The 27,079-nt window shown below is 43.4% G+C and overlaps 1 protein-coding gene and 1 non-coding gene across 3 annotated transcripts in view; both read right to left on the reverse strand.

Annotated features, from left to right (window-relative positions):
* The window catches only part of TMTC4 (transmembrane O-mannosyltransferase targeting cadherins 4), a 55,104-nt gene that overhangs the window by 24,704 nt on the left and 3,321 nt on the right, over positions 1–27,079 (reverse strand). Inside the window, exons 2-6 of one of the 2 annotated variants that reach the window (XM_019794777.2) lie at positions 26,042–26,157; positions 24,726–24,942; positions 18,564–18,651; positions 9,529–9,567; positions 2,179–2,279 (exon numbers count right to left, since the gene is read on the reverse strand). In XM_019794777.2, the coding sequence (XP_019650336.2) occupies positions 2,179–2,279; positions 9,529–9,567; positions 18,564–18,651; positions 24,726–24,942; positions 26,042–26,157 (561 nt within the window). The remainder of the gene's footprint in view (positions 1–2,178; positions 2,280–9,528; positions 9,568–18,563; positions 18,652–24,725; positions 24,943–26,041; positions 26,158–27,079) is intronic. The other variant, XM_011219242.3, reaches the window with a different exon arrangement.
* Positions 25,729–25,834, reverse strand: LOC117803154. Its single transcript, XR_004626856.1, has one exon. It is a non-coding gene; the product is annotated as a U6 spliceosomal RNA (small nuclear RNA).

A 27,079-nucleotide genomic window follows, 5' to 3' on the forward strand; every position in this document is an offset into this window, starting at 1 on the left:
TAAATGACTTTGGCCTTTTTAATATGAGGCTTTGTGGTGAAAAAGATCATAAATCAGAAGCCAGTGGTAATTTGTGGCTTCCAGAGCAAGGATGACACCCCTACTTAACCCTCTCCCATAAATGCTGGAAGCCATTAATTATCCAATACACAGGCCAGTGCTGGGTTAATCATGTCAAAGAATTCTGATTTCATCCACTCATGCGATACCGGATTTTAGTGGGTCAGAGCAGACCATTTCTGCCTGGGTGTAAGCCATTTTCTAGAAGGCAGAAGCTCCCTGTTGAGCGGCCACTGTCGCATACCATTTGTTTTTCTCCCTATGAGCTATAAGACAGTCACCAAGGCATGAGGGGATCTTGTCATCACTTCTGTTTGGCACGCTCCAACTTCCCATTTAAATGCATCATCAAAATGTTCACATTCTAATCACATTTTTGGAAATAACTAAATTTTACCGTATCTTTAGTTACATAAATTCAACCTAATCCTTTAGTGCTTTTCAAACATTAACAAAAGCCACCTTGGACCTGTTGAATGGAGATTCTTACCCAGCAGGCCTGGGGTAGGGTTGGAGATCCTAAATTTCTAATAAGCTCCCAGATGGTGCTGATGCTGCTGGTCTTTGAGAAGCAAGGGTTTAGAGCAGTGGATGGTTCTGCCACCTGGGGGATACTTGACAATGTCTAGACACATTTTAAGTTGTCAACCAAGAGAGTCCTATTGGCATTTAGGGGATAGAGGCCAGGGATGTTGCTTAACATGGTACGATGCACAGGACAGCCCTCCCGTAAGAGAGAACGATCCAGCCCAAAATGTCAACAATGCCAAGATTGAGAAACATTGGCTTAGAAGAAACTTAAAAAAAATAACTCATGAACTTCAAGTATCTTTGCACAGTAATTCTTTCTATGCCATTTTTTAGCTATCTAACCTTAATCTTACAGACTAAGCCCAATAAAACCATGGATCTTTGCTTTGACTTACATCAAACCCCATATAGCTTTACCTGCTCTTTCTTTCCCAAGCTATTCCTATATGGGCCATTCAAATCCCATCTTTATTTTCCATTTCTCTACCCCTAATCACATCCCTAATTTCTAAATTTTCCTCTAATAATGTCAAGCATAAAATTGGCTAGAATAGAAAAAAAGGAAAGTGGATTTCAATGCCTGTCCCTCCCTGGAGCTTCAATTCTGGTCAGACATAGGAGGCGCACATCTGGACTCTTCAGAGGCTCCTCCTTTCCTCTTTGATATTTCCTGTCGAAGCTGAGCACGACATACACTCAATGCTTCTCTAACCAGGACCAGAAGCATGGATGGGGTTTGCCCACTGTTGTATTTAGGCCTGTCGAAACAAGAAAGCACCCCAGAAAACTTAAACTGTTCTTTCCTCTTTTCCTACAGCACCTCTCCATGAGAGCTAATCACTGTCTTTTGTTTGTTTGTTTGTTTTTAAGATTATTTATGGGGGGGAGAGAGCGCACGCATGCGCAGGAGGGCAGGAGGAGCAGAGGGAGAGGGAGAGAGAATCTCAAGGAAATTTCGCACTGAGCGCAGAGTCCGATGCGGGGCTCAATCTCACGACTCTAAGATCACAGCCTGAACCAAAACCAAGAGTTCAACACTTAACTGACTATGCCACCCAGGAGCCCCAGGAGCTAATCACTGTCTTTTTTTTTTTCTTCTTAAATTCAATTAGCCAACATACAGTACATCCATTGTTTCCAGATGTAGTGTTAATAATTCATCAGTTGCATATAACACCCAGTGCTCTTCACATCACGTACCCTCTTCACCCAGTTACCCCATCCCCCCTATCCACCTCCCCTCCAACAACCCTCAGTTTGTTTCCCAGAGTCAAGAGTCTCTCATGGTTTGTCTCCCTCTCTGGTCTCTTCCCATTCAGTTCTCCCTCCCTTCCCCCATGATCCTCCGCATGATTTCTTATATTCCACATTATTAATTTCCCACTTTCCATTTCCCACCAGTTGCTAATCATCATCCAGTGGGACAGCCCATTTCCATGCAACATCAGATGTACTGAAAGCACGAGTAACTGGCGGAAAGGTCTATGACAGGCTAACAATGGGGTTGAGAAATAGAGGCAGGGCCAGCCCAACACGTCTCTACTGCAGGGGAAGAAAAGGCAGGCCTGACTGCATCTCGGGTCTTACCAGCACGGTGATCCCTTGCTCTTTGCACAGCATGGCTACTGCTCCCAGAAGGATACTCAGCAACACCCAGAATGTAGAATGTGTTCCCTCCTTGTTACCTGCTGATTAAGAGAAATGACAAACATAAAAGCCATGCCAGACAGCTCAGCCTTCTTAGCAGCAGGAGCTACAATTCTAAGCATGCACCTTAAAATAGCCACAGTTTAAAAAGAATGGGTCTTCTGATAACATTTCTCTGTGGGCAAGTGTATTACGTTCCACATTTCTGGTTAGACAGCACCCTCTAAAAGATATACACATCCACTCTCAAGGCAGACCCTTGCAGGTGCCCAGAGCCTTTGGGAGGCATTTCACTGAAGCCCTGGGCACAGAGATATCTCATCGCAGGCTCCCAATGGGGCAAGTTCCTTCTTCCCAACCTGCCAAGCACCTAACAGGCCACTCTGAAAAGCTGTGTTGAGAACTCCCCCTGCAAGTGTAAGCACTGCATCTGGTCACAGGCTGACCTGTGATCTGGTCACAGTGACTGCTGCTACCAGCACAGGGATGCTGGTAATGCCTGAGCGGCCCCAAGAAACCCTACAACCACCCCAGAGGAGTCCAGGGAAAGGCACAGGCCAGGCCGGGCTGCCGACCTGCATGGGGACTCAAGCCAAAACATCCCTATAAATGTGAACTCTGTAGTACAAAGCCTGGGGTGGGACTGAGCTCGAGTCATCACCAAACATCTCTGAACAGCCTTCTGGAAGGGGAGGGTCGGGCTCCATACTTTTGGTGGGAGATATTTGCAATTTGGGGGCCAGAGCTGAACTGCTTGAAAGGAAAGGAAGGCCAAATGTGGTGTTCATCTCTGTTCTTCCTTTGTAAGGCCCTCACCTCCTCATCCACATGGATGGTAAACAAACATTTAAAAAAGACACAGGTTTGAAGTAGGGCAAAGTGAACCTGCTTGGAGAGCCAAACCGTAAGCTTGCTTGGGCTGCCTATGCACCCTGGTTCAGTTCTGATGAAAACTGAACTCTTAGTCCAAATTCCAGCTCTGCCATTTACTACATGACTTTGAACAGATTACTTACACTCACAGTCTCAATGACCTCATCTATAAAATGGGAGCAACATTACTTACCTATGGTATATTTGAGAGGGGAGAAGTTACATAGAACTACTTGTCATTTGTGTTAAAAATTATATAAACATTCTTGCAAATGCAAGTCATATCTGGAAAGCATACAAGAAACCAACCACAGTAGTTTTTGAACAGTTCTAAGAAAATTTTGGGGCAGCGGAGGGAGAAAGTCTTACTTTGCACTGTAAAGCCTTTCACATATCCTTCACATTTTTTTTAAAACCATGTGCATGGTTTGGCAGCATCTCCAGCTTCTATCCTTTAGATGCCAGCAGCACTCCCAGCCCTCAGTGGTGACAACCAAAAATGTCACAGGCTTTGCCAAACGTCCCTGGGAGGAGGGGAAATCACATGCAGTTGGGACCACTGCCCCGAACCAGTGGTATTGATGGGTGTGGTCTGTGCACCTGCCCTTGGATCCTGTTAGTCATGCAGAGTCTCAGGCCTCACCCACACCTGTGCAATCAGAAACATGAGGGTGGAGCCTTGACTTCAAGAACTTCAGGGATGGGGATTAACTTTCTGCAAAAGCCCACTTTGGTTGGAAACTGTGGGTTGCTGGAATATTCTTTCTCAGGGTGAGCCCACACCTGCCTCCCTCGACATCAGGTCCTGGCTCTGCTCCGCTCTGGCACCTTTCCAATTGGTCAGGAGACACTGCTCCTGGGAGCTAACTTCTCCTTACAGAAAACCATTCTAGATCAGTATACAGAGTCCTATCAAGCCAGCTGAGGGTCATTTCATTTCCAGAAATTAATGACATTCCATGCATGTGAAGCCAAAAGATCACAGTTACAAGTCAGAAGAACAAACCCCATTAAACTAATGTATTTGAGTGTTTACATATTTATGGGAACTTACTATTTGGGGGGGGGATTTGCTAGTGATTATCAGCAAACGACATCAAAGCAGACACCATCCTAGACACCAAAGCTTTTACATAAAATCATGGCCAAAATAACCCTGAAGTTAACACCCTGGTTAGCTCGTTTTGAATGATGATTTTAGGAAAGGCCTTGCAAGTTTCGGCAGCACAGCCCAGGGGTCCAGCTGGCAGAATGGAGGTGATCACAGCTCACAATGCACCATGCCCTCTGACAAAAGACAGAGATGGATGGCAGATGCCACCCTTAAGGCTTGTCCTCTCCATGCTGGTGGACGTACAGTCCATTGAGCGTTTCTCTCATCACACATCTCCCTGAGTCTGCATCAAACCACTCAGGATTGTCTCTCATTAGCAGTTGGTAGGTAAGTAGGTGCCTTTAATTATAAATGAACTCATGTATTACGGGGAGAGGGGGGGTCTCCTCCACAGATAAAGGGAGTAAATGACCCCTAGCCCAGCTCCCGTGTCCCTCAGGGAGGCCCGTCACAACAGGACCTGCTTCAGGCCAGCGTGAGAGATGCACTGTGGGCCCTGGCCCCTGCCTGCTGCTTCCACATCCACAAAGCATTTGGTCTGGTGGTTCACTAGGAACCAAATGGACCTCTCCCCTCACTGCCTGGGTTGGGTTTTTCTAAGCTTCCTCATTCCCACAATCTGTGTTGGAACTCTTCATGAAACATAATAGGACTTCCCAGTATAATGCTCCCTGTTCTTAACATTTAAAGAAGGTCCCTTGGGGGCCCCTGGCTGGCTCAGTCAATACAGCGTGCAACTCTTGATCTTGGGGTTGTAAGTTCAAGGCCCACATTGGATGTATAACTTATTTTTTAAAAAATTAAGAAAAAAGGTACCTTGACCATTTTACATTCTTTCCTAGAAAAACTGAATTAGCTTGTATTTTACTTGACTGTGTAACCTGGATGAATTTCCCCCCACCATGGACCACTGGCTTTAGATAGGAAAAAAATTCCCAGGTCCTCCATTAAAACACCCAAAGGACAGCTATTGTAACACTCCATTAACACAAAGTTAAATTAGTACAGACATGTGGAAGTAATGGGCTCATGTTCCACTTGTCTGGAATTTAAAACGGTTTTCTCCTTAGATGGCTAAATCAGAGATTTCACTGAATACAGAAAAATAACTTACATAGAAAACACAGCTTTCAGATTTACTGATAACCTTCTCCCTAATCTCACCCCATAATTTCACCACACTTCTCAAACAAGGGACCTGGACACCCCATGCCTCTCAAATCCTCTACCATGCTTCTCTTGGAAGAGTCCCACTCTGTAATTATCTCTTATACTTTTGATTTTGTGCAGACATGTCTGGTAAAGACGTGTGAGAGACAATATTTCTTTGCTGAAGAAATTTCTTCAGTTACAGTGATGATTAAATACTATGCCACTTCTCAACAGTGGCAATTTCTGACCAAAGGCAAAATTTCAGTCGTCAGTTACAAACCCAGTGATGGCCTCACATTCAGAAAACCGAATTCGAGACCGACACTGTCCAAAGCAGTAGGCATCATAGCTGTTGAGCATCTGAAATCTACCCAGTCCCTAGTGAGACAGGTTGTAAGTATAAAAACACACCTGATTTGGAAGAGTCGGTATGAAAAAAAGAAATGTAAAGTATTTCATAATTTTTATCCTGATTATTACATATTGAAATTATTGTATTACATTTTGAAATTATCGTATTCGGCTAAAAATGTAGTTAAAATTCATCTAACCTGTGTCTTTTTATAATGTGGCTACTAGAAATTTAAAAATTATATGCATGGCTCATACTGCATAGCATGTCTATACCATGTGCTCAGAGACCCAGTTCACAGAGGAAACGATCTGCACGTGGCTTTGTTTGTATTCCAAGTGTCCCTTTGAAAACTCAGAAAATAAGAAGTGAGTTTGCCTATTTAAATCTCTTCCTCCTGCAACTCCTACCAGATTGGCCACTTGACATTATCAGGAGTCATAAGGCTAAGCACGCACAAATACTTCAGTGTTTCCAGAATTCAAACAGGAAAGCTTAATTTAACTAATGCTTTTCAATGATTTCATATAAATCAAAGGGGTCCTCTTTACAAACGTCTGGTATGCACGTGCATGATGAACCAAGGCCAATGCACACAGCACTGACAGTATTTCTAGTAGGGGGGGTGGTCAAGAAAGGCCTCATAAAAATTAGATACTCAACTGGGAAACTGGTTCTGAGCCCAGCCCAGTGGACTTCTAATATGACCTGCGCTAGCATGTTAATTCCCCAGATTAAAATTTTTTTTGAGTCTCGATTTGTCAAGGTGACCAATGCTAATAGCTGCCAAGATGCAGCATATCTAGATGAATCTGGACTTTGCATTTTTGTGAGTATGCTCTCATTTAGTAACTAATGCAAGCCGTTCTTTTATTTCCAAGTTCGAGCATTTTAATAGGACAGCTGAAACAGATGCTAGGCCACCTCCAATACAGTTGGCACTCAACAAAGATTTGGGGAATCAACAGTTTCATTTTTATGCCTACCAGAAGTCTTATTATATTACCATATTTCTTATGCAATTATGATCTGTCATTTTTTTTTAAAGATTTTATTTATTTATTTGACAGAGACAGCTAGCGAGAGAGGGAACACAAGCAGGGGGAGTGGGAGAGGAAGAAGCAGGCTCATAGCAGAGGAGCCTGATGTGGGGCTCGATCCCATAACGCTGGGATCACACCCTGAGCCGAAGGCAGACGCTTAACCGCTGTGCCACCCAGGAGCCCCTGATCTGTCATTTAATACCAAAAAGTTAATCATGTGCTCCATGTGACTACAGCCAGAAGTCACATCTTTTCATTTGACATTAATGTCTTTAAATCTCCTCACGATGGAGATATCTCCATCATGAGGAAATGAAAAAAATCTCTTTTAAAAAAAATATTTAAAAAATTACATAACCCTAATATAACACTGTATGTGAACTACACTGGAATTAAATTTCTTAAAATTACATAAGGAATAATAAAAAGGCACAGCAAAAATTGATTATGTTAATTTTAAATTTAGAGCTGTTAAAAACAGTAACAATAAATCCTGAGAGCCAGATGTCATCTCCAGTGCAGCTGCATTTATGAATATTTTTATTCAAAAAAATCTTCCCCAAGTAGAGAATTCTAACTGGTATGTAGCTCCATGCAAGCATTTCGGGATGCTGCGTGTACCCAGAGTTCTCTGTCTCATTGCCATCCAGTCTGCTAAACTGTAATCTCCAGTGACCCAGGGGAAGAAGAAAAGAACCATTCTTACACCATGTGACGTCTCTCGTCACGTAAGAAGACCACCTGCTCCAGGATAATTATGCAGCATTAGCAAACATCAACAGTTTATGATCCAGAACTTAATAATAAGCTGGCCTAGAAAATGTCTTCCTTGTTTCAGTATATGCCTGCAGTATCGAAGATAATACAACCACTTAGATAAATGGAGGCAAAGGCTCATGGAGTGGAGGGAGAAAAAAAAAAAAAAAACCCAGCCCAAAATGCACGAACAGAAACACACTTATCAGTGCTAACACCCACAAGTGCCAACAGATGTGATCAATTTAATGAAGCATGTGCCTTGGATTTGGCACTACTTTCTGGGGGGGAAGATCTTCTCTCAGAAAAAGCATCACATTGTACGAGCTACCCTCTTCACCGCTCAATGCCTGGCATCTCTCTGCCTTGAAACTGGCATGCCGTGTTGTGTGTGGGAACCACGCCACCCCGACAGGTGGCCCCGACTCCCTCTGCCAGAGCGACACAATGAGCATCAGACTCCCGTTCCAAAAGTCGGAGCCAACCAGGCAGTGCTCCCACCCGCCGAATGAAAGGAGTCAGACGTGGCCACTCTAAAATACCAGCCGGCTTGGAGGAAATCAAGCAGTGTAGGAACCAAAGAAACTTGAGGGCAGAGAAAAAAAATACACACCATCAGAATTCAGTCGGCAATGACCCCAAATCCAGAAGCAAGAGTCCTATGCTACGTGAGTTACACGGTCACCTATTTTTTTTTTTTAGAGCTGCATGATTCTAGGTCAAAGAGAAACAGATGTCTTAAATCAGAATGAAAATGTGAGGACATGACACTCCAAGAGTAAGAGTTCTCCTACATCAGCTGCCTGAACTACCGTAAGGAGAGCAATACAGCATACAGAGTTTAAGGACTTGCAACAACTAATCTTTGGGATCTTGTCTTTTGTAATGGTTTAGAATTTAAAATGGTTGTTCTAGGTATGTAACAGATTCACTGCCCTCTTAAAAAGGTTCTCTCCTGCCCACTGTAAATGAACTAATTAAATTTCTCTTGTTAGTCCTATTTTTTTAAAGTATTTTAAGTTATTTGTTTAAAAGAAAAATTGTGGGGCACCTGGGTGGGTCAGTCGATCAAGCGTCTGCTTTTGGCTGAGGTCATGATCCCGGGGTCCTGGGATCGGGGTCCTGGGATGAAGCCCTGCATCAGGCTCCCTGCTTGGTGGGGAGCCTGCTTCTCTGTCTCCCTCTGCCCCTGCACATGTGCTCTCTGTCACTCACTCTGTCTCTCAAATGAGTAATTAAAATCTTAAAAAAAAAAAAAAGTATGGTTTCCCTTATAAGCACATTTACTTTTTGAAAAGGATTCTGCTGCAAAAGATCTTAGATGGAGATGTTACTCTAAGACCCCATCACAAAAAAACAACAACAAAAAAGATAGAAATGCTATATGAGTAGATATTTTTCCATTTTCTGAAAATGCAGGGATTCTAGAGGTTAGCACAGATTGCTTGTTAATAAACTCTGGCAGTTAAAAATTGTCCTGAGCCTTATAATACAGACATTGCATCTATAAAGAAAGCTAATGAGGTTACCAAAAAGAAATGTATCCTTTGAAAGAGCTTTTTAACTAGCTAAAACCACTAATTTCAGAGTATTCAATGTTTTGTTCCCTTATAAAACGTATTAAAAACCTTTCTTGAACTATAAGTTTCCATGTAACTGATGCTAGACCTTTCTTTGAATTTATGTTCAGATCCAAAAAGAACAAAGACCAGGTCACTTTAAACCTTAAGTTTAAACAATAAACAGCATTATTATTTGTATCCAATAAATACTGGACTGAATTTCTACCACAAAGGAGCTCTGATTCTCAGGGGAACACTTACAAACATGTGGATAACATGAGCGACCAGCTCAAGGAATCATCATCACCATGACAATGTGTTTACCACATGTGTTTACTACTCGGCTTTTTGTACAGTCCACACCGAGTGGATAGGGGACAATAAAAAATGAGTGACTATTTCTTAATATGTCTCAAAGTCCAAATGAAAAATATATACCTGAATGTCCTTTAGTATCAGCCGCTCTGCTCTGTTGGACTGAAGGAAATTTAACAGAGATGAAAGAAATTAGCAGCATAAACAAAACTACCATATGATCCAGCAATTTCAATTCTGGGTATTTATCCAATGGAAATGTACTCACTATCTCAAAAAGATATTGCGCCCTCATGTTCACTACATTATTTAAAACAGCCTGAAATAACCTGTGTCCATTGACGAATGAATGGAATAAAGAAAAATTGTTTTATATACATATATATACACACAGACACACATTCTCTCTCCCTATATAAATACTATATGTTATACATATATACTATAAAATATACAGCATATATACTATAATACTATGTAATATTGTGGCATGTTACTATATACTATATATTATATACACCTGATATACTATATACTATTTACTCTATACTATGTAATACCATAATATAGTATAACATATTACACTACAGTATATAATACTACAGTATAGTATTATACTATAAGATATACAAATTACTGTACTACAAAATATATAATATATATACATAAAATATATACTGTGTGTACATATATGTACATATGCACAGTATAAACAGAATGCAATATTACTCAGACATAAAAAGGAAGGACATCCTTCCATTTGCAACATGTTTGGACCTTGAGGGCATTATGCTAAGTAAAATAAGTCAGAGAAACACAAATACTGCATGATCTCACTTAGATGTAGAATTAAAAACCAGACTCATAGAATAGATTGGTGGTCGCCAGAGAAGGGCGAAGGTGGGCAGCCAAAAGGTGAAAAATTCCCAGCTACAAATCCTGGGGATGGAATGTACAGCACGGTGACGAGAGTTAACAACACTGTGCTGCATATTTGAAAGCTGCTAAGAAAGTCAATCTTAAAAGTTCTCATCACAAGAAAAGAGATGTGTAACTATATACGGTGATAGATGCGAACTACATTTATTGTGGTGATCGTTTCACAACATACACAAACATTGAATTATTTTGTATACATAAAACAAATAAAATGTGATATGTCAATTACATCTCAATTAAAGAAAAGGAAAAAAAAAAGAAAATGCACATTCCAAGGGAAACAAACAAAAAAAGAAGTTAACAGTACACAGGCCGTAGTCATCAATTCTCCACAAATGCATTATGACAAGAAGGGAATACTTACAGAGTGCCCACTGCAAGGTGAGTACAGGAAGGAAAAAGTTAACGAGGAAGTACGGAAAACCACAACAGTCTACTCCTTGAGCACTGTGAATACTGACAGCTTTAATCAAAATATACTAGACTGTAAGCCCTCTGAGGCACATACTGTGTCTTTCTAGTTTTTATATCCCCAACACAGGACACAGGAGCTGGTACAAAGGACACCCTTAATGTTTGGTTAATTATTGGTGACAGAATGAAAAGACCAAAATTGATAAGCCTCTATGCTAGGTTAGCACAGACTCAGCAAAAGTGTCTTATCGTGGATGCCTTACAGAATTACTTTTGCATTTAGGGTTCTGACTGCTTCTTCTCTGCAAAGCTATTATTAGTGTATGAGTCTTGCTCCTCTTTAAAAAGACTCTTAGCTACCATAGGTATGAAGTTGAACCTTAACATGATGTGTAAGGATTATTCCAGAGTTGTTCTCCATAAACAAAGAAGTCATTTCTATTCTTAATATGTTAAAGAGGAGTCTAGAAAATCTGAAACACAGAAAAGTGGCTGAAACCATAGTGCCTCTGTCTACAGAGGCTAGGAAAGGCTCTAGCAGACTTCATGGGCACCAGTCTGGGGTGGGGGGTTGTGGATAATGAAACAAATGGGCATTTGGGAGACTGGAGGGGAAGGGGGGCTGGCAGAACGAAGGGGGCTGTCTGACGTGAGTGGAGCCAGGGCAGACGGGATGGGGCATCTGGTCACCGTGTCCTGCCCTGCTCTGCCTGGTCCCAGGTCCAGTGCGGGAGGGATCACAGAAATGGGGCTTCCCCCAAGCAAGCTAAGAACTGAGTGTAAGCCCTTCTCTTTCGAATCCAGGTTACTCTGTGTCTCCAGATCTGCAAGGAACTTGGGACGCAGAATTCAATCATGCCCTCCATACTCTGTGATTTGAAAACAATACGTGGGAACTGAAGAGAGTAGTGAAAACCCACTCAGAATGATGGAGACTGCAGATTGAGGGATGGGTGTTTTCTTTTTTTTCTTTTTTTCAAGATTTTATTTATTTATTTGACAGAAAGAGAGACAGCCAGCGAGAGAGGGAACACAAGCAGGGGGAGTGGGAGAGGAAGAAGCAGCCTCCCAGCGGAGGAGCCTGACGTGGGGCTCGATCCCAGGACTCTGGGATCACGCCCTGAGCCGAAGGCAGATGCTTAATGACGGAGCCACCCAGGCGCCCCAAGGAATGGGTGTTTTCAACCACCGAGTTTAAACTCACAAGAAAAAAAAAAACAAAAAACGATCATGATTTGTAACTCAAAGCCTACCTGGGCAGGTGGATACAATCAGAGGACAGAAAGGACACAAAAGACCACAGCCGATAATAACTTTCAGGGTCGAGACCCTGAGGCTGGATGCATGGAGAGGGTCAACCTCCTACCTTTACATTTTCCAACGACTGAATAAGCTGACAGGGACTGTAAAAGACCATTCTGGTCTGGAATTAGGGCCACAGGCTTCATTTTAATCTACTCTTTTCCTCTTCCCGAAGGGGGGTTCAAGTGAACAGGAAAACAGATCCTAGGAAGGTGTGTGTATGAGGGGTACTGTAGACAAGAAGTCAACACTTCTTCAAAGACCTCCTACTTGGTCCATTTGTCTTCTGTTCTAAGTAACTTCAACCTAATGAAAATGTACTCATGTTCTTAAAGGTTCTTGGCAGAAGCCACATCTACCACTGCTGTGTGCAAACATTAAATAGTTCCCAGTTAACGCTCTTGAAAACATTTATACACATCACGTTAAAGGCCCAGCAATCTCTTTCCCATTTTAAAGCAAACATATAAATGTCAAAAGAATGCTACTAGACCAAAAAAGAAAGGTTATATTGCTACTACAGTTAACATAGTTCCATTAGGACTGGAATACACTTCACCAATTTCTCAAGAATCAATAAATTCGTTGAAAAGCCATCACACAGTAGAGCACTTTTACCTTTGGTATTAGTCTCCAAAGGCTTTATTAAAAAATGTACTTTCTATAAAGATTGCTCTCGGAAATAATTTTGTAATTTACCAATGAATTCAAAACAGATGCATATATCAAAATATGTACATTGTGAAATAAAAAGGTCAGTACTAGGGGCACCTGCGTGGCTCAGTCGGTGAAGCATCTGCCTTCTGCTCAGGTCATGATCCTCGGGTCCTGGGATGGAGCCTGCTCAGTGGGGAGCCCACTTCTCCCACTCCCTCTGCCCCTCCCCCCTACTCATGCACGCTCTCTCTCTCTCAAATGTATAATCTTAAAAAAAAAAAAGGTCAGTGCTAAAGGAACCAAGAAAAGAATATGTCTTTAGTTTTGTTCCATTCTGCGAGAATTCTCCACATTAAAGGAGGCTAATAAATTTATCAGTTCACTTGACAGAAGAACTTTCAGTCTCCTGATAGTTTTTTCATTATTTCACCAAAGTAATCTTTAGAAGTAGTGAGAAGTATTATTCTATCTCCTAAATTATATGTCCCACATGTTAAATCTATCAACATTTAGAATTTTCTTCAAAAAACACTTCTAATGTCTTTGACAGGCATTCAGAATAAGGAATAGGTTCTTTAAGGGAGGGATATGTTAAAATTAATAAAATGATTTTTCATGAAACTTTAGAGTTGTCTCTGTCTTTGGGAAAGGCCGACAGATTTAATTTTTAATTTTCTTTAGGAAAAATACAACTGATAAATTATTATCCTCTGTAACTGCAAATTGATTTGCCAACTGAAGAACATGAAGCAGCACCGTCTGCGATGAGCAAGGGAGTGAGTAGTAAATGGACCCCCTTCCCCCTCCCACTCCCACTGGGATCCAGTCTTAGGGAAAAACCACACGATGGTGCCAAATGTGCTATGAGGCTGGAGCAGGTGCACTCCTCCATCCCCGCCCTACTCCCCCACCAGATCCCTGGGGCCATGTGTCCTCAGGTATTTTATGATCATGATAGTATGGAGGTCTCAACCCCAGAAGTGCTGGACATGCCTTATTGCTAAGCTAGCTTTCAGTCTCAGGAAGAGAAGTTACCACCAATATTCTCTGTACTGGAATCTGTTCTATTTAGCTGTCCCCAACCTCTCTGTTATGTCAGAAACATGGTGAGTCACAAGAAAATTGGTGGTTTTATCTCGGTGTGACAAAATAATGGTGACAAAATAATGGTAACAAAAGGGGGTGCAGAGTGGCAGGGTGTAACCAAGTTCTGAGTGAGCACAGTACAGTCTGGGGCCACTGCAGTCGCCCTTAGGCTGTGTCTTAGCGGAGCCATCGGTTTGAGAGAACAGATGTTCCAAGACTATCTGCCCCATGTCCAGCCTGTACAAGATAGGATGGAGGAGGAACCATGAATGAAAAATCTCACAGGCCCTCCCCAGCCCACCACTGGAAACTGGATCATTTCTGTATGGATGTTCTATGTATATAACTAGAAATACCTAGAACATCCAAACAACACAGCCTGTGCTAGAGAGTTTACAACCCTGCCTAAATCTTTTTTGTAGAAAAAAAATAAGGGTTAAAAGGAAGTCTATTGGGCACACCAATGTTCAAAGCAGCATTATTCACAGTAGCCAAAAGGTGGAAACAACCCAAATACCCAGGGACAGATAAACAGATAAATGAGATGTGGTCATGGGATTATTCAGCCTTGAAAGAAATTCTGACACACAGTACAGCATAGAGAACCTTGAGGATGTTAGGCTCAACAAAATAAGCCAGACATAAAGGACAAATATTTTATGATTCCACTTACATGAGGTACCTAGAACAGTTAAATTCATGGACAGAAAGCAGAAGGGTGGTCGCCAGGGGCTAGGGAAGGGGGGATGGGGAATTACTGCTTAATGGGTGCAGAATTCCAGTGGTGATGGTTACAGAACAATGGGAATGTATTCAGTGAGCTCAAATGGTACATTGGAAAATGGTTCAAATGGGCACTTTTATGTTATGTGTATTTTACCACAATAAAAATAAGGGGGAAAAGTCTATTGGGATTTAAATAATATAACTAATGCTTTGCTTTACATCTGCTAGGGAACTCCCCCTAGTATACAGGACATTAAAAAATCACAAGAGAAGAATCTGGTCTCTGGGCCATTTTCACCTTAGGAGAGTCCTTCTTGAAAGGTGGACCGTGTTAGAAACTCTTTCAGAATACTGAAAGCAAACACTGAGGTCAAGTGGCCTCACCAACGTCTACTGTGGGGACAGATACCTCATAGGTAGGGAGACGAAATGAAGAAGATGCCGTTCAACCTTCTAAATGGTTGTCTTCCAAACCTACAGAGACCTCGTGAGAGACAGGGCCCCAGGTCTCAGGGAGAGTCCCACGTGGGTAATGGGCTGGAGAGAACGCAGTGCGGGAGCGGGCAGGAAGCAGTCTTTCAATTGTTTTCATTTTAGAAAGGGTGCCTTTTTTAAAAATTGGAAAATGAGTTCCCAGTTACTGTCCGGCTTCTTACTTCTATATCAACTGCATTTTTTGGTCTCAAATATTTTATAAATTTATTCTAGTTGCCTATTCTAATATTTTGAGTTTTTCATGTTTAATTGCTAAATTATATTATTATATTTTGGTTTTAAAATTTCCCCCCAATTCTATAATAAAAATATTAAGTCATTAACTATTCACTTGTTTCATGTAATGTTGGGAGGAAAAAAATTCTAAGGAATATATTGTCTAGTTGTCTGAGATAAACACGTTTTAAAAGATTAAAAAAGCATGCCATCGAAATCTGTTGATCTTAATCTAGTGACTCACCAGGCCTTTAAAAAAACCTCAACTATTTAGAAAAACAAAAAAACATACAAAAGTGGAAATATGGCTATAGTGACTTTTTTGTCCCCTAACTTAGCTTAAATAATTACCGACTTTTGGCAAGTCTGGCAACATGCTTCCTGCCTCCTCTCAAGATTATTTTGAAGCAAATCCCAGACATGGTACCGTTTCATCCATAAATATTTCAGCAAGTGTCTCTAAAAAGGATTATTTTTAAATCATTCCTGTAATGCCATTATCATGCTTAATACTTTCACAATTTATTAATAGAATTGAATGTGCCTCCTGGTTTGTTTGTTTATTTAAGAGAGAGAGACAGAGCACTTGGGGGGTGGGGAGAGGCAGAGGGAGAGAGAGAGAGAGAGAGAATCCCAAGCAGATTCCTGCTGAGTGTGGAGCCAAACAGCGGGCTCCATCTCACAGCCCTGAAATCAAGACCTGAGACGAAATCAAGAGTCGGACCCAACCGACTGAGCCACCCAGGCGCCCCCTCCTGGTTGTTTTTAATGATGGTTTTGATAAGCTTTGCCTCACTGGTCCAAGGAGTGCAGGGAAGCAGAAACGCACAAGGCAGTTGGCCTTGGCTTTGAGGTAAGTTAGACTCCAGTGAGTTAGACTCTAGTGTGAACCCAGTTCTGCCATAAACAGCTGTGTGACCCCAAAAAGTGAGCAACTGTGAGTCCTACATCGGGAAAAATGGGAAAGTAATTCTACCTACTTTAAAGATCATCACATAATTAAATGCAAAAAATAAATATACATATATATACACATGTGCTGGCAGACAGTTAAGAAATAGCAAATATTTTATTAATAGCAAGTCTTCTATGTTCATAAGTAAAAACTGCTGGAAACCCCTATTAATTATTACTAAAAAAATTTTTTTGGAACCACTCAGATGGTGACCACTACCCTGGGAATCACCTGTCTCAGAGCTTGGCAAACTTTGCCCAGGACTAGGCAGGAAGCATCTCAGGCTTTGAGGCCGGACGGCCTGATGGACGCAGTGAAACTCTGCTGTTGTGGGGCAGAAGCAGCCACAGAGAAAATGAAAATAAATGGGTATGCCTGTTTCGATAAAACTTTATATACGGACACTGAAATCTGAATTTCATGTAACTTTTTATACGTGACAAAATGTTATTATCATTTTTTATTTCCCAACCATTTAAAAGTGGAAACATCAGAGAACTGAGGACGAGTCACGCGCAGGTGGTGGAAACACTGGAAAGTGTGGAATCCCAGCGCTGGGCAGCCGGGGCCCAATCCCGCAGGTTCCCATCCTGCCAGTGCCCCGCCTGTCAATCCTGCCTGTTCTCCAGGCCTCTGTGCAACTCCCCCAGCGGCTCCCCAGGAGAATCCAGCTTCCCCCCCCCGGGTCAGCCCGCTCATCTTGTGCCACAACCAGGGTATCCAGGATGCCAACCCTGAGGTCCTCACCCACCCCCTGCTCCCAATACCTCCTCCTTCTCTTCCAGCATGGACTCTGACCTAATACAGAGCCTGGACCCTTTCCTCAAGCCTTTCCAGTTCCACTCCCCCATCAAGCTTCAGATGCATCTCATGCTGGGGAAAATTAGCCCGTGTCCCTCCTCCCTGCCCCACCAGTCTGAGCCTTCCTCTGTCGGTCAGCCCTAGCTGGCTAAGAAAAATGAGAAGAGTTACCATGTGCTAGCAAAGGCCATCTTCTCACTACCAGGATAGAACTTTCAGCTGAAGAGTTTAACAGGAGAACCATTTTTTGAGGACAGTGAAACCTCTGAGCTAAATGTTGAAGATGAGTTTAAGATCTGTAAAATGTGATTTTTTAAAAAAAATTTCTTCTGTAATACTTGCGGTTGTGAGGTATTGTGAAGATTTAATTATGGAAAAAAAGAAACTGTACCATGTTGTAATGGTAAAAAAAATATGGAAAAATCATTATTAAAATTTGCCACAGTGACCATTAAATTAGACAGTAATGGCTCAATGCATATTTGGAAAAAACAACTTATTCTTAGCTTGCGGGCCACATGAGAAAGGGTAGTGGGCTGGATTTGGCCCGTGGGTCCCTACGTTTACTAACCCTGAAATTTCCACTCACTAGCTCCAGCACACAAAATGCTGAATGACCAGTCTGCTCTGCATTATCAATAAGAGATTAATTCACGGGAAAAACCAAAGTCCAAGTATTAGCATATGACAATAATATGAAAGGTCTGGTAGCCTGGACCACACCTGACCTTTGAGAAACTCTGTGAAAAAGCCTCAAGTGGGCCAAGGTCCACACGCTCCTGCTGAAAAGGCTCCACTCCAACATTCTAGAGGAAATCATCCCACTCACCTTCCCTCTTGTCCCCTCCCCCCAAGTAGAAATCATCAACCGTGAGATACAGGAGAGTTCTACAGTCTGTACACTTCTGACTTCTTCAGACACAGGAACTGAATGTGGAACTTTTGCTGGAGCTAGCAGGTATGACAGGTACAAAAGCTGAATTCATCACATCCACTGTCTACGATAAAGCAATTGGGAAGGTCCGACTTGACCTGGGGATGGCTGGAATCCATACAATGAGTTCTGCTTCATCCAGTCAGTGCACCTGCTGTATGGCCCCAAGCCCTCCTCCACGCCCCCCACCCCAACACACACACTCAATGAGCCAGTTCGACTCCAGCCACTAGGACTTTCTTTGTACATATCAATACCACTCCAATGACAAAACCAAGAATTTTGTAATCCAGGTCCATATCCACAGCTCTTCATTCATTTTAGACTTCTATTTTTCTCACAGAGAGGTTTTAATAAAGGATAAACAAAAGTATTTTTCCCCTGCAATGTTACCGCAAATAAAATGACAAAAATCAATCACAGCTGCTTTAGGGAACAGCAGAAATTCCTGGTTTCACCACACCAGAAGGCTCTCATGTGAATGCTAATGTATGAACTTGTATTATTCAAAAAGCAACGGAGTAAACATGTATCTGAAGAGAGACCTTTTGGGCCACATTCTCTCAAAATGATAAAATTATATACATGGATAATTTCCCATCTCAAAATTAAGAAGGCAAACATAATGCTTACTTTCTCTAAATGCTTTACAGTAGCCAAGGAAAGATAACAGAAAGAACAAGGCCCCCAGGAGGTCTGCGCGGCCGACAACACCAGCAACCTTAAAAGAAGAAGAAAAAAAGATTTACATAAGAAAAATTTTTAAAAATCCTAAACTTAGGAAACATAATAAATTTCTTAGAAATGAAAGGCAAAAACCTTACTAGAGTCTGCCATCTATTAAAATAACTGTGCAACAGTCCTGTCACCTTATGTCACAATCGGTTTTTCTTTTCCCTCTTTGGATTAAGACTTGAGCTAGAAGGGGCGCCTGGGTGGCACAGCGGTTAAGCGTCTGCCTTCGGCTCAGGGCGTGATCCCGGCGTTATGGGATCAAGCCCCACATCAGGCTCCTCCGCTATGAGCCTGCTTCTTCCTCTCCCACTCCCCCTGCTTGTGTTCCCTCTCTCGCTGGCTGTCTCTATCTCTGTTGAATAAATAAATAAAATCTTTAAAAAAAATTAAAAAAAAGAAAGACTTGAGCTAGTTGCTTCCGAGACAGCGGGATGGGCAGGATCGTACTGCTGGCTGTTCTAGCAGCAGAAGCCCCATCACAGCACGCTGCACCCTAGAGCCCAGACACCTGTGTTGCTGATGGACCCCAAGTGGATTTTCAACGGAAAATGTTATCAGCTCAAAGGGCAGAATATTTAGTAAAGAAAATCTGATTGGAAACATGAAGGAAAGGAGGGAAATAAATGTGAAAAGTCATCAGGCAAACAGAAAAAGATACAGGAACAGTCATGTAAAGCTACCTCTACCACTGTTCCTCCCTTCAAGACCCAAACTGATTCAAGGGGTTAGCTTGGAAAGCAGAATGCTTCAATGTGACTGAGAAGGAAGATGACAACAGAATAAAATGTCTACCATTTCTTTCCGCCATGACTGCCCTTTCCTTCTTTACCTTAGTGACAACAAAGCAATGTAAAGTTGGGTGTCCCACATCACATCCAATAACTGTTCTCCAAACATCTCCTGGCAGAGAAAGACAGAGAATTCCACTCAGGAGTGTGGGTCTGGTTTATGTGGCACACTTTGCTCACCAACACTTGGATGTGACATGTACCAAAGCTTTACTGGAATTCTCTAGGTATCCCTACAACGGCTGGTAAATTTATCTTTTCTTAAAGGACAGGTACTATGAAATGTGGGACAGAATAAAGACTAAGCTATAAATGGAGGTAAGCGAATATACAATTAACGTGAAAATTACTATATTTACATTTGATTCCCAACTGTGTGGACAAGCCATGGCTAAAAAGAATGCCTTTTAGCAACAATTTCCCACTACCCTGGCTAGATATAAAGTGCCAGAGGTGATGATCCATTTTGATCATTAATTTCTGACAGCAGTGCACGTGGCAATGCAAGGTGTCACACAATCGTTAAGACTGAAGGAGCTGATGAATGCCTGTGAATGCCACCCACAGGAAAAAACCTCCCAAGAAGGAAGCTAAGGACTAACAAAGGTTCAACGGATCTGGAACAAGCATGTCAATATGCCGGAGGGTTAAACAGTACAATGACTTCATGAGTGCAGTGAATATGTAATGGGAGTTCTCGAATACTCCAGCCTGCAACTCACTCACTCAGGGACCCGGGAAAATCAGGGCTGCAGGTAAACTGAACAACGCCTGGCAGCCAGTAGGTGCATCTGGCACGCAGTAGGTACACCTGGCACGCAGTAGGTGCAGGCTCACTGTTAGTTTCTTGCGGGAATCCTGATGTGTGCTTCCGTAAGCACCAGGGGCAGAAAGGAACGGACAAAGGGCACAGGAGCTCAGGGCGAGGCAGGTATTGGCTCCAGAGCACCGTGGTGAGGGACAAAGGGAGCAGCTGGTCCCCTGGGCTCCCCTGCCAGGACAGTGAGAGGGAGAAGAGGGGCATTATCCATCTGAGCCTATCTACAGGGCCCAAGGATGGCCCTGAATCCCAAACCCTTACAGAACACAAAGTAATCCAAACCCATGTAGAGAAGCTTATCCAAAGGGATCCCTAAAGCAAGGGCTTGGGAGAAGCAGGGGATGGGGTGGGGAGGGGTCTGAGAACAAGGTTTACTGAAGTAAGTGACGGGAGGGAAGTGTTTGGATGAATACCAGGGATGGGGTCAAAACAAGCAGCCTAAACCACCTGTTATCCCGGTAGTTGGCGTACATTTAAAGACCTGCAATAAAATGAATGTTAGGCTCTTTTTAAAAAATATTTGTTTATTTATTTATTTTAAAGAGAGAGAGTGTGCATGTGCACATGTGTGGGGGGGCAGGCGCGGATCAGTGGGAGAGGGAGAGAGAATCTCAAGCAGACTCCATGCTGAGCACAGAGCCCGGCTTGGGGCTTGATCTCCCGGCCCCGAGATCACGACCTGAGCCCAAACCAAGAGTCAGATGCTCAACTGACTGAGCCACCCAGATGCCCCCATGATAAACTTATTTTTACAACAAATATTCTTTGGCTAATTGGTGAAAATCCTCCCAAGTCTTTAAGCATGACAGCATCCGACATAAAGAAAAACAGATTTTAAAAAGTATGGTGGGCGTTTTAAAGTAAAAAGAGGTTTTAGTCCTTACGAAGAATTTTTGACCTCATGATGAAAGTGAGACTTCACAGAAAAAAACCACATTTTTAAGGGCTATCCAAGGAAGCACTGAGTCCACTTGTTTGGGGAATGGGCAAGACTATAGAGAGATTGTATTTTTCTTTTTTAACATTTGCATAGTATGTATTTCCAAGCAAAGGTCTTTATAATCACCTTTGTAGGCTATTTTTTTTCTTATAAATGAAAGGGAGCAGACTGTGCCATCCACAGATATGGCACTTGGGCATACTGATTATTTTGAATTTAAGGTACCTGAGAAATAGCCAGCTCCTGAGAAGTATGATCTGACCATTGTTTGTCCCCCTGAAAGCAGGAAATATGTCTCTGCTATGAAAAGCACCCACCCTTTCTCAGGAGAGTAGAAGGCATCCTCATCCCCGGAAACAGGGAGTTTAGGGCCTGAGAAGGCTATATAAACAACCCTTGTTACTTCAGTAATTCACTACCCCAAGCCCAAACCCCTTTGTCCTGCCAATTCTTCACAAATTTAGAAAACTCTCCTGCTTTGGACACGTCTTTGAATCTCATATTTTTATGGGGCTCCAGTACATTTTATGGGGCTCCAAAAATTAAATTTTTCTCCCATTAACCCGTCTTATGTCAATTTAATTATGAGGCCAACCAAAGAACCTAGGAGGGAAGAAAGGCAAATGTTTCCACCTCTACAAAGATAACTGGAAACACTCATTATCGGCGTTTTCTAGAGAAATCGTTGCAATTTCCTCAAATCCACAGTTGTTTCCCCACTAGGAATAATTTGCATAGGGGTTGTTGAGAAGGAATTAGAGGAAGGGAGAGGGGGAATGCTTCCCTACCTAATGCCTTCAGCATTAAAATATGGGTTTGCGCACAGACAGAATTCCTGAGGAGGCCTGAGTTTCCCTCTTTGATACTAAATCCAGGCAACCTGAAATCTTTACTGATACTTCGAGGAAAAGGAAAACCTACAGTGGCACTGGTGTCCCTGGGGTCTCTATTCTGAGGGCTAGGCAACCCCCTCCCTTAGCTCTCCTCCCTCCCTCCCTCATGACTGGCCTTATAGGCCTACAAATACCCCAGATTGATTTGGGGTGGTATACTTGAAAACGAGAGACATTCGTATCAGTTGAAGAGCAAAAAACACTAATTATAATTATTTCATTACCCACTGGGGACTGGGAGGCGGGAAGTCTGTAGGGTGACCAACTCACCCTGATTTGCCTGGGACTGTCCCAGTTTGTTTTTTTTTTTAATTTTATTTATTTATTTGACAGAGAGACAGCGAGCGAGAGAGGGAACACAAGCAGGGGGAGTGGGAGAGGAAGAAGCAGGCTCATAGCGGAGGAGCCTGATGTGGGTCTCGATCCCATAACGCCGGGATCACGCCCTGAGCCGAAGGCAGACGCTTAACCGCTGTGCCACCCAGGCGCCCCAGACTGTCCCAGTTTTAAAGTGGGAAGTCCCATGTCCCAGAACCCCCTTAATAATGGGCCAAGTGGATGGCTGGTCACCCTAGGAGACTGGGAAATGCAGGTTCTTATTTGCAGTGGGCAAAGACATTCTCAATCCTAATATCAAGAAGGTGTAAAGACACAAAACACATAAATGTAATACAAAGAAATGTATATTACTAAAACCTAGAGGGGCCCATGCTGCCATTGCTTTCCCTTAATAAATGTGGAGAGAAGCACAATAACCACCCAACCCCCAGTCCTCACGCTAGATCGCTGTTCAGTTTGGGGGCACTGTGCCAAGGGCCATCATGCAGGACCCTGGTCCAGAGTGCACAGCCCAGGGCTACTTCCCCAGCACTAGGCTGGGGGCTTCGAAGGGCTCTCCTTCCACCTAGCTCCTTGGGTCCTGCTTTTTGCTTATTTTTAAACCTGGGTTAAATGCAGAGTGGGGGATAACAGAGGGGTGAAGATAGGAAGAATTGGAAATCTCCCTATCTGCCAGAACAGTGAATGATGAACATACAAATTATTTGTTTTAAGAATGCTAATTTGGGGCCCCTGGGTGCCTCGGTCAGTTAAGTGTCTGACTTCGGCTCAGGTCATGATCTCAGGGTCCTAGGACTGAGACCTGTACTGGGCTCCCCACTCAGCAGGAAGTCTGCTTCTCCTTTTTCCTCTCCACCTGTTCATGCACTCGCTATCTCTCTCTCAAATAAATAAATAAAATCTCAAAAAAAAAGAATGCTAATTTTAATGACCCATAATTTTTTCTTGCAATTTGAGTTTGAATGACTTTGAAGGAATGGAGGAGGGGTGGGGGAGATGAAGAGATTTTCTCAAATATTCCCTTCTCTTTGCCAGAAATCCCCTTATTTCTGATCAACGCGTACAATATCTCTGGGCCCCAACAAATATTTAAGCCGTAAGGAGGACTCACATGGAAGCAAATTCTAATTTGGTCACAGTTATATAAATAGTCTATAACAAATCTTTTACAACAGTTTCCAGATTGTCAGTCCTCTGAATTTGCTAAAGTAAAACATTATGAGAATTTTTTAAAAAGCTTTAAAGTGATAAGATACTAGGAGAAGACTGTGATAACAACTCTACGATCCCCTTAATACCGAAGAACAGAGTTTAACAAAAGCAGACGCTAAAAGCAGGAATTCTGTTCAATATTTTGAAACTCACTTCAAGATGCTCAATACGTTTGGTTAAATGTGGGGATTTGAATACACACGAAATGCAGAAATCTGTTGCAGAGAAGTAATAAGGAACATGCAGTATTTTATACTAGCTATTTCATGCTCACAGAATGAATGGCTCAAATCAAATCTTTCACCTCAGCAAACATGCAGGCTTTCATTTTCAAAGGGTTCCAGGGTAGCGGCAGTAGGGTGGTTCTTGAAATCCCCACACATCTAGTGAAATCCCAACACAGTGTGGACCAAATATATTCAGCAGCAGCTCAACGGAATAAAGGTGTGGCCTGCAGGACAGCAGGTTAGGCCCCTGTGCCCCGTCACCTGGGCCACCTGGGCCGAGTCTTCCAAGGGGAAGAGAAGAATCCAGGCGGCAAAGAAGAGGAGAAGGAAGGTGGGAGAGCTCCTGACCAGTCCCCAGCACAGGGTGGGAACCACACCTTCCCAGCGCAGCTCAAGGTGTGCCGCATCTCCTCAGTGTGAGATTCCAAGTTCTACCCCTAGACCGCTCTCAGCAAAGGTAGGAAGATTACGTCCGACACCTCGCTGAAGACAGGTTCCTAGCTTCTGGCCTTTAGACCCCAAACCCAGGCAATATTCACCGTTTACCCTTTCCGGTGTGGTCATATAAGGGAAACAGAAAGCATCAGCAGGGATCAGACTATGCGGTGATGGCAAAGTCTCCCCCCCCAGCCCCGGGACTCGGCATTTTTCCTACGAGAGGCCTGTTGGATCCACACATAATTGTCTCAAGTGTCTGGCAGTGTGTAGCACCGTATCCTTTCTACCGCGGTAAGACTACTCAAGGGAAACCTTGAATTTTAGGGAATGAGCCAACATACGACGGGCTCCCTGTCCTCACACAAGGACAGACGCCACGGATGGACAGACGGACACTACTTACACACTCCGTGTGCACCGGATGCGTGGCGAAAAGCAGAGCGGCCAGCAGGGACGACCTGGGCGCCAGGTTCAACCTCCGGCCTTTACGGGTGTACTGCAGGCCGCCAAACAGCACGGAGAAGACGTCCACCATGAGGACAGAAATGCCACCATGCAGGAGGATGTTGATCACGTGGAAACTCACGGGGTGGAAGCCGCCACACAAATAGTAGTTAATCCTGTAAGCGAAGGGGGTTCACACCAGATGCGCAGAAGCGTGCAAAAGAAAACGCAAACCATCTGCAGGAAAAGGCTGGTGAGTAATAGTATTCTAGGGAGAAGAGGAAGTTTGCTGAAAGTGACATCAAGATAAATAACGCCTAGCAAGCGAGGAAGGTTGAGGAAAGGGTGAGAGCATAATTAACTGCAGAGGGAAAAATGGACAAGAAGAGAATCTCAGAGGAATGGGAGATAATGTGGCGAGGAAAAGCAAAGCTGGACAGATTTTTAAGCGCTGAAAAGGCAAGAGGGCAGGCCAAGACGATAAAACGTAGCACATTCCTCTTGGCTCCCCATAGGGACCTGGGTCTAAGATAATCCCGTAACTTGCTTATCCAAAAACACAGAAGCACTCCCTGACAGTTCGTCCATCAGCCTTCCATCCAACAAAACACATTCCCATTGTCAGGGATTCTTATTCCTGACTGCTGCTCACTTACCAGCAGTTCTAATTCATTTCTGTGCTTCTGAGAGATCTGTACACACGTTTAATGCACCTGAGAAACAGCTACAGGTGGGAATTTTGGTGAGGTGAATAAATCTACCTAATGCAAACGGGGAGGTGGGTGAGTGTGTTTTTAGCTTTATTTTGTTTCTGTACATTGACTTGGTAATGGTAGGAAGATTTTTACCTTATTATTTTCATAGTGAAAAAAACCCACAATTTCATTAGATGCCACAAGCTGCCTTGACTCACATTGTTTCTCCTGTGTTAACCAGCAAAGGCCCAACCTCCAAGAGATGTGCAAAATATGGAACATTTCACTAATTTGCATGTCATCCTTGCACAGGGGCCAATGCTCACCTTCTCTGTAAACTTCCACTCTTAGGATCCGTACTGGCAAAGCCAGCCCTGGAGTCAGGCTTCCTCATGCACATTCTATCTTCCTGTGACCTATTCCTAACAGTTGGGATTAGCACACACTTCTTGGAGACCCATATGAGTGAGTGGTTTATTCTCCCTGAGGATCCTTGGGGGACTTGGCTCCCCCGCACTGGAAGCCTTATCGCATGGAACCTGGGACAGCATCTCGTGCAGCCCGCACTGTCATACTTCACCTGAAAGTCAGGATGGTCAGAGGGCGGTAGGACTTGTGGCTGGTGTTGCTGCTCAGCCTACTGCCCCAGAAGTCATGATGCCACAGGTCCCCGAGGGGCGTCTCTGCTCGGAGGTCCTGCAGGAACGCAGCAGAGGGCATTCTGAACAAAGGAGTCACGATCCCCAATCCTGTGTCAAAGCCCTCACCATGAGCTCTTCCTCGGAGCTGCGCATTCCCCTCTGCTCCATCTCTCCCACCAGTCCTGGCCCAAACCACCATCATCTCTCACCTAGGATACAGCCAGGCCTCCGAGGGGCCCACTGTGCCCTGTGACATGTTCTCCAGGCTGATCTCCCCTGCTTAAAACACTGCGATAGCTCCCCTCCTCCCCCAGGACAAAGCCTACGTCCTGATGGGGATGCCCCAGCCCACGGCGCTCTGGTTCCTGCTGGGCTCTGCCTGCTCATCTCCCTCAGGCTCAGACCTTTCTCCTACTCCACTCAGCACCTGCTGCCACTGATCCCAAAGGCTCTGCCCACACAGGTGTCCGCCAGTTACCCCTCAGCTCGTCACAGCCCAGTTCCTCCCGCCGTTCACACCTCAACCAGCGAGCTGTGACCTTCCTCAGCTGATGCAATTCCCCTTCCTTGGGTCTCCAGGCATCTCGTACCTGTCCTTATGGTGTCTGGCACACTGGTGGTTTATAGTCTCTAACTACCCTCTGTCTACCCCACGGGACTGAGGGGTAAGGAGGCCCAGGCCACATTGTGTGGGCAGGGAGTATACAGAAGGTGCTTAATCCATGTTGAATGAACTAATGGATCCCATAGCTCTTTCACATTCATAAGGTAATTTCCCTAAAATAGCCAGGTTAAAACATGAGTGGGCAAGCATATATTGTTTATTTTTGATCATGAGCTCAACAGGTAGAAAAATTAAAGAAAAAACAACTTCCACATAATTTTTACTGATAAAAATCACTAAATATTAAAAATATCTTACCTATCTTACTATTAAGGTAATTTAATTTGGTTTTATACTACAGAATGCTTAAAAA

The sequence above is a fragment of the Ailuropoda melanoleuca genome, chromosome 7 (assembly GCF_002007445.2).
Source record: "Ailuropoda melanoleuca isolate Jingjing chromosome 7, ASM200744v2, whole genome shotgun sequence".
Lineage (NCBI taxonomy): Eukaryota > Metazoa > Chordata > Mammalia > Carnivora > Ursidae > Ailuropoda > Ailuropoda melanoleuca.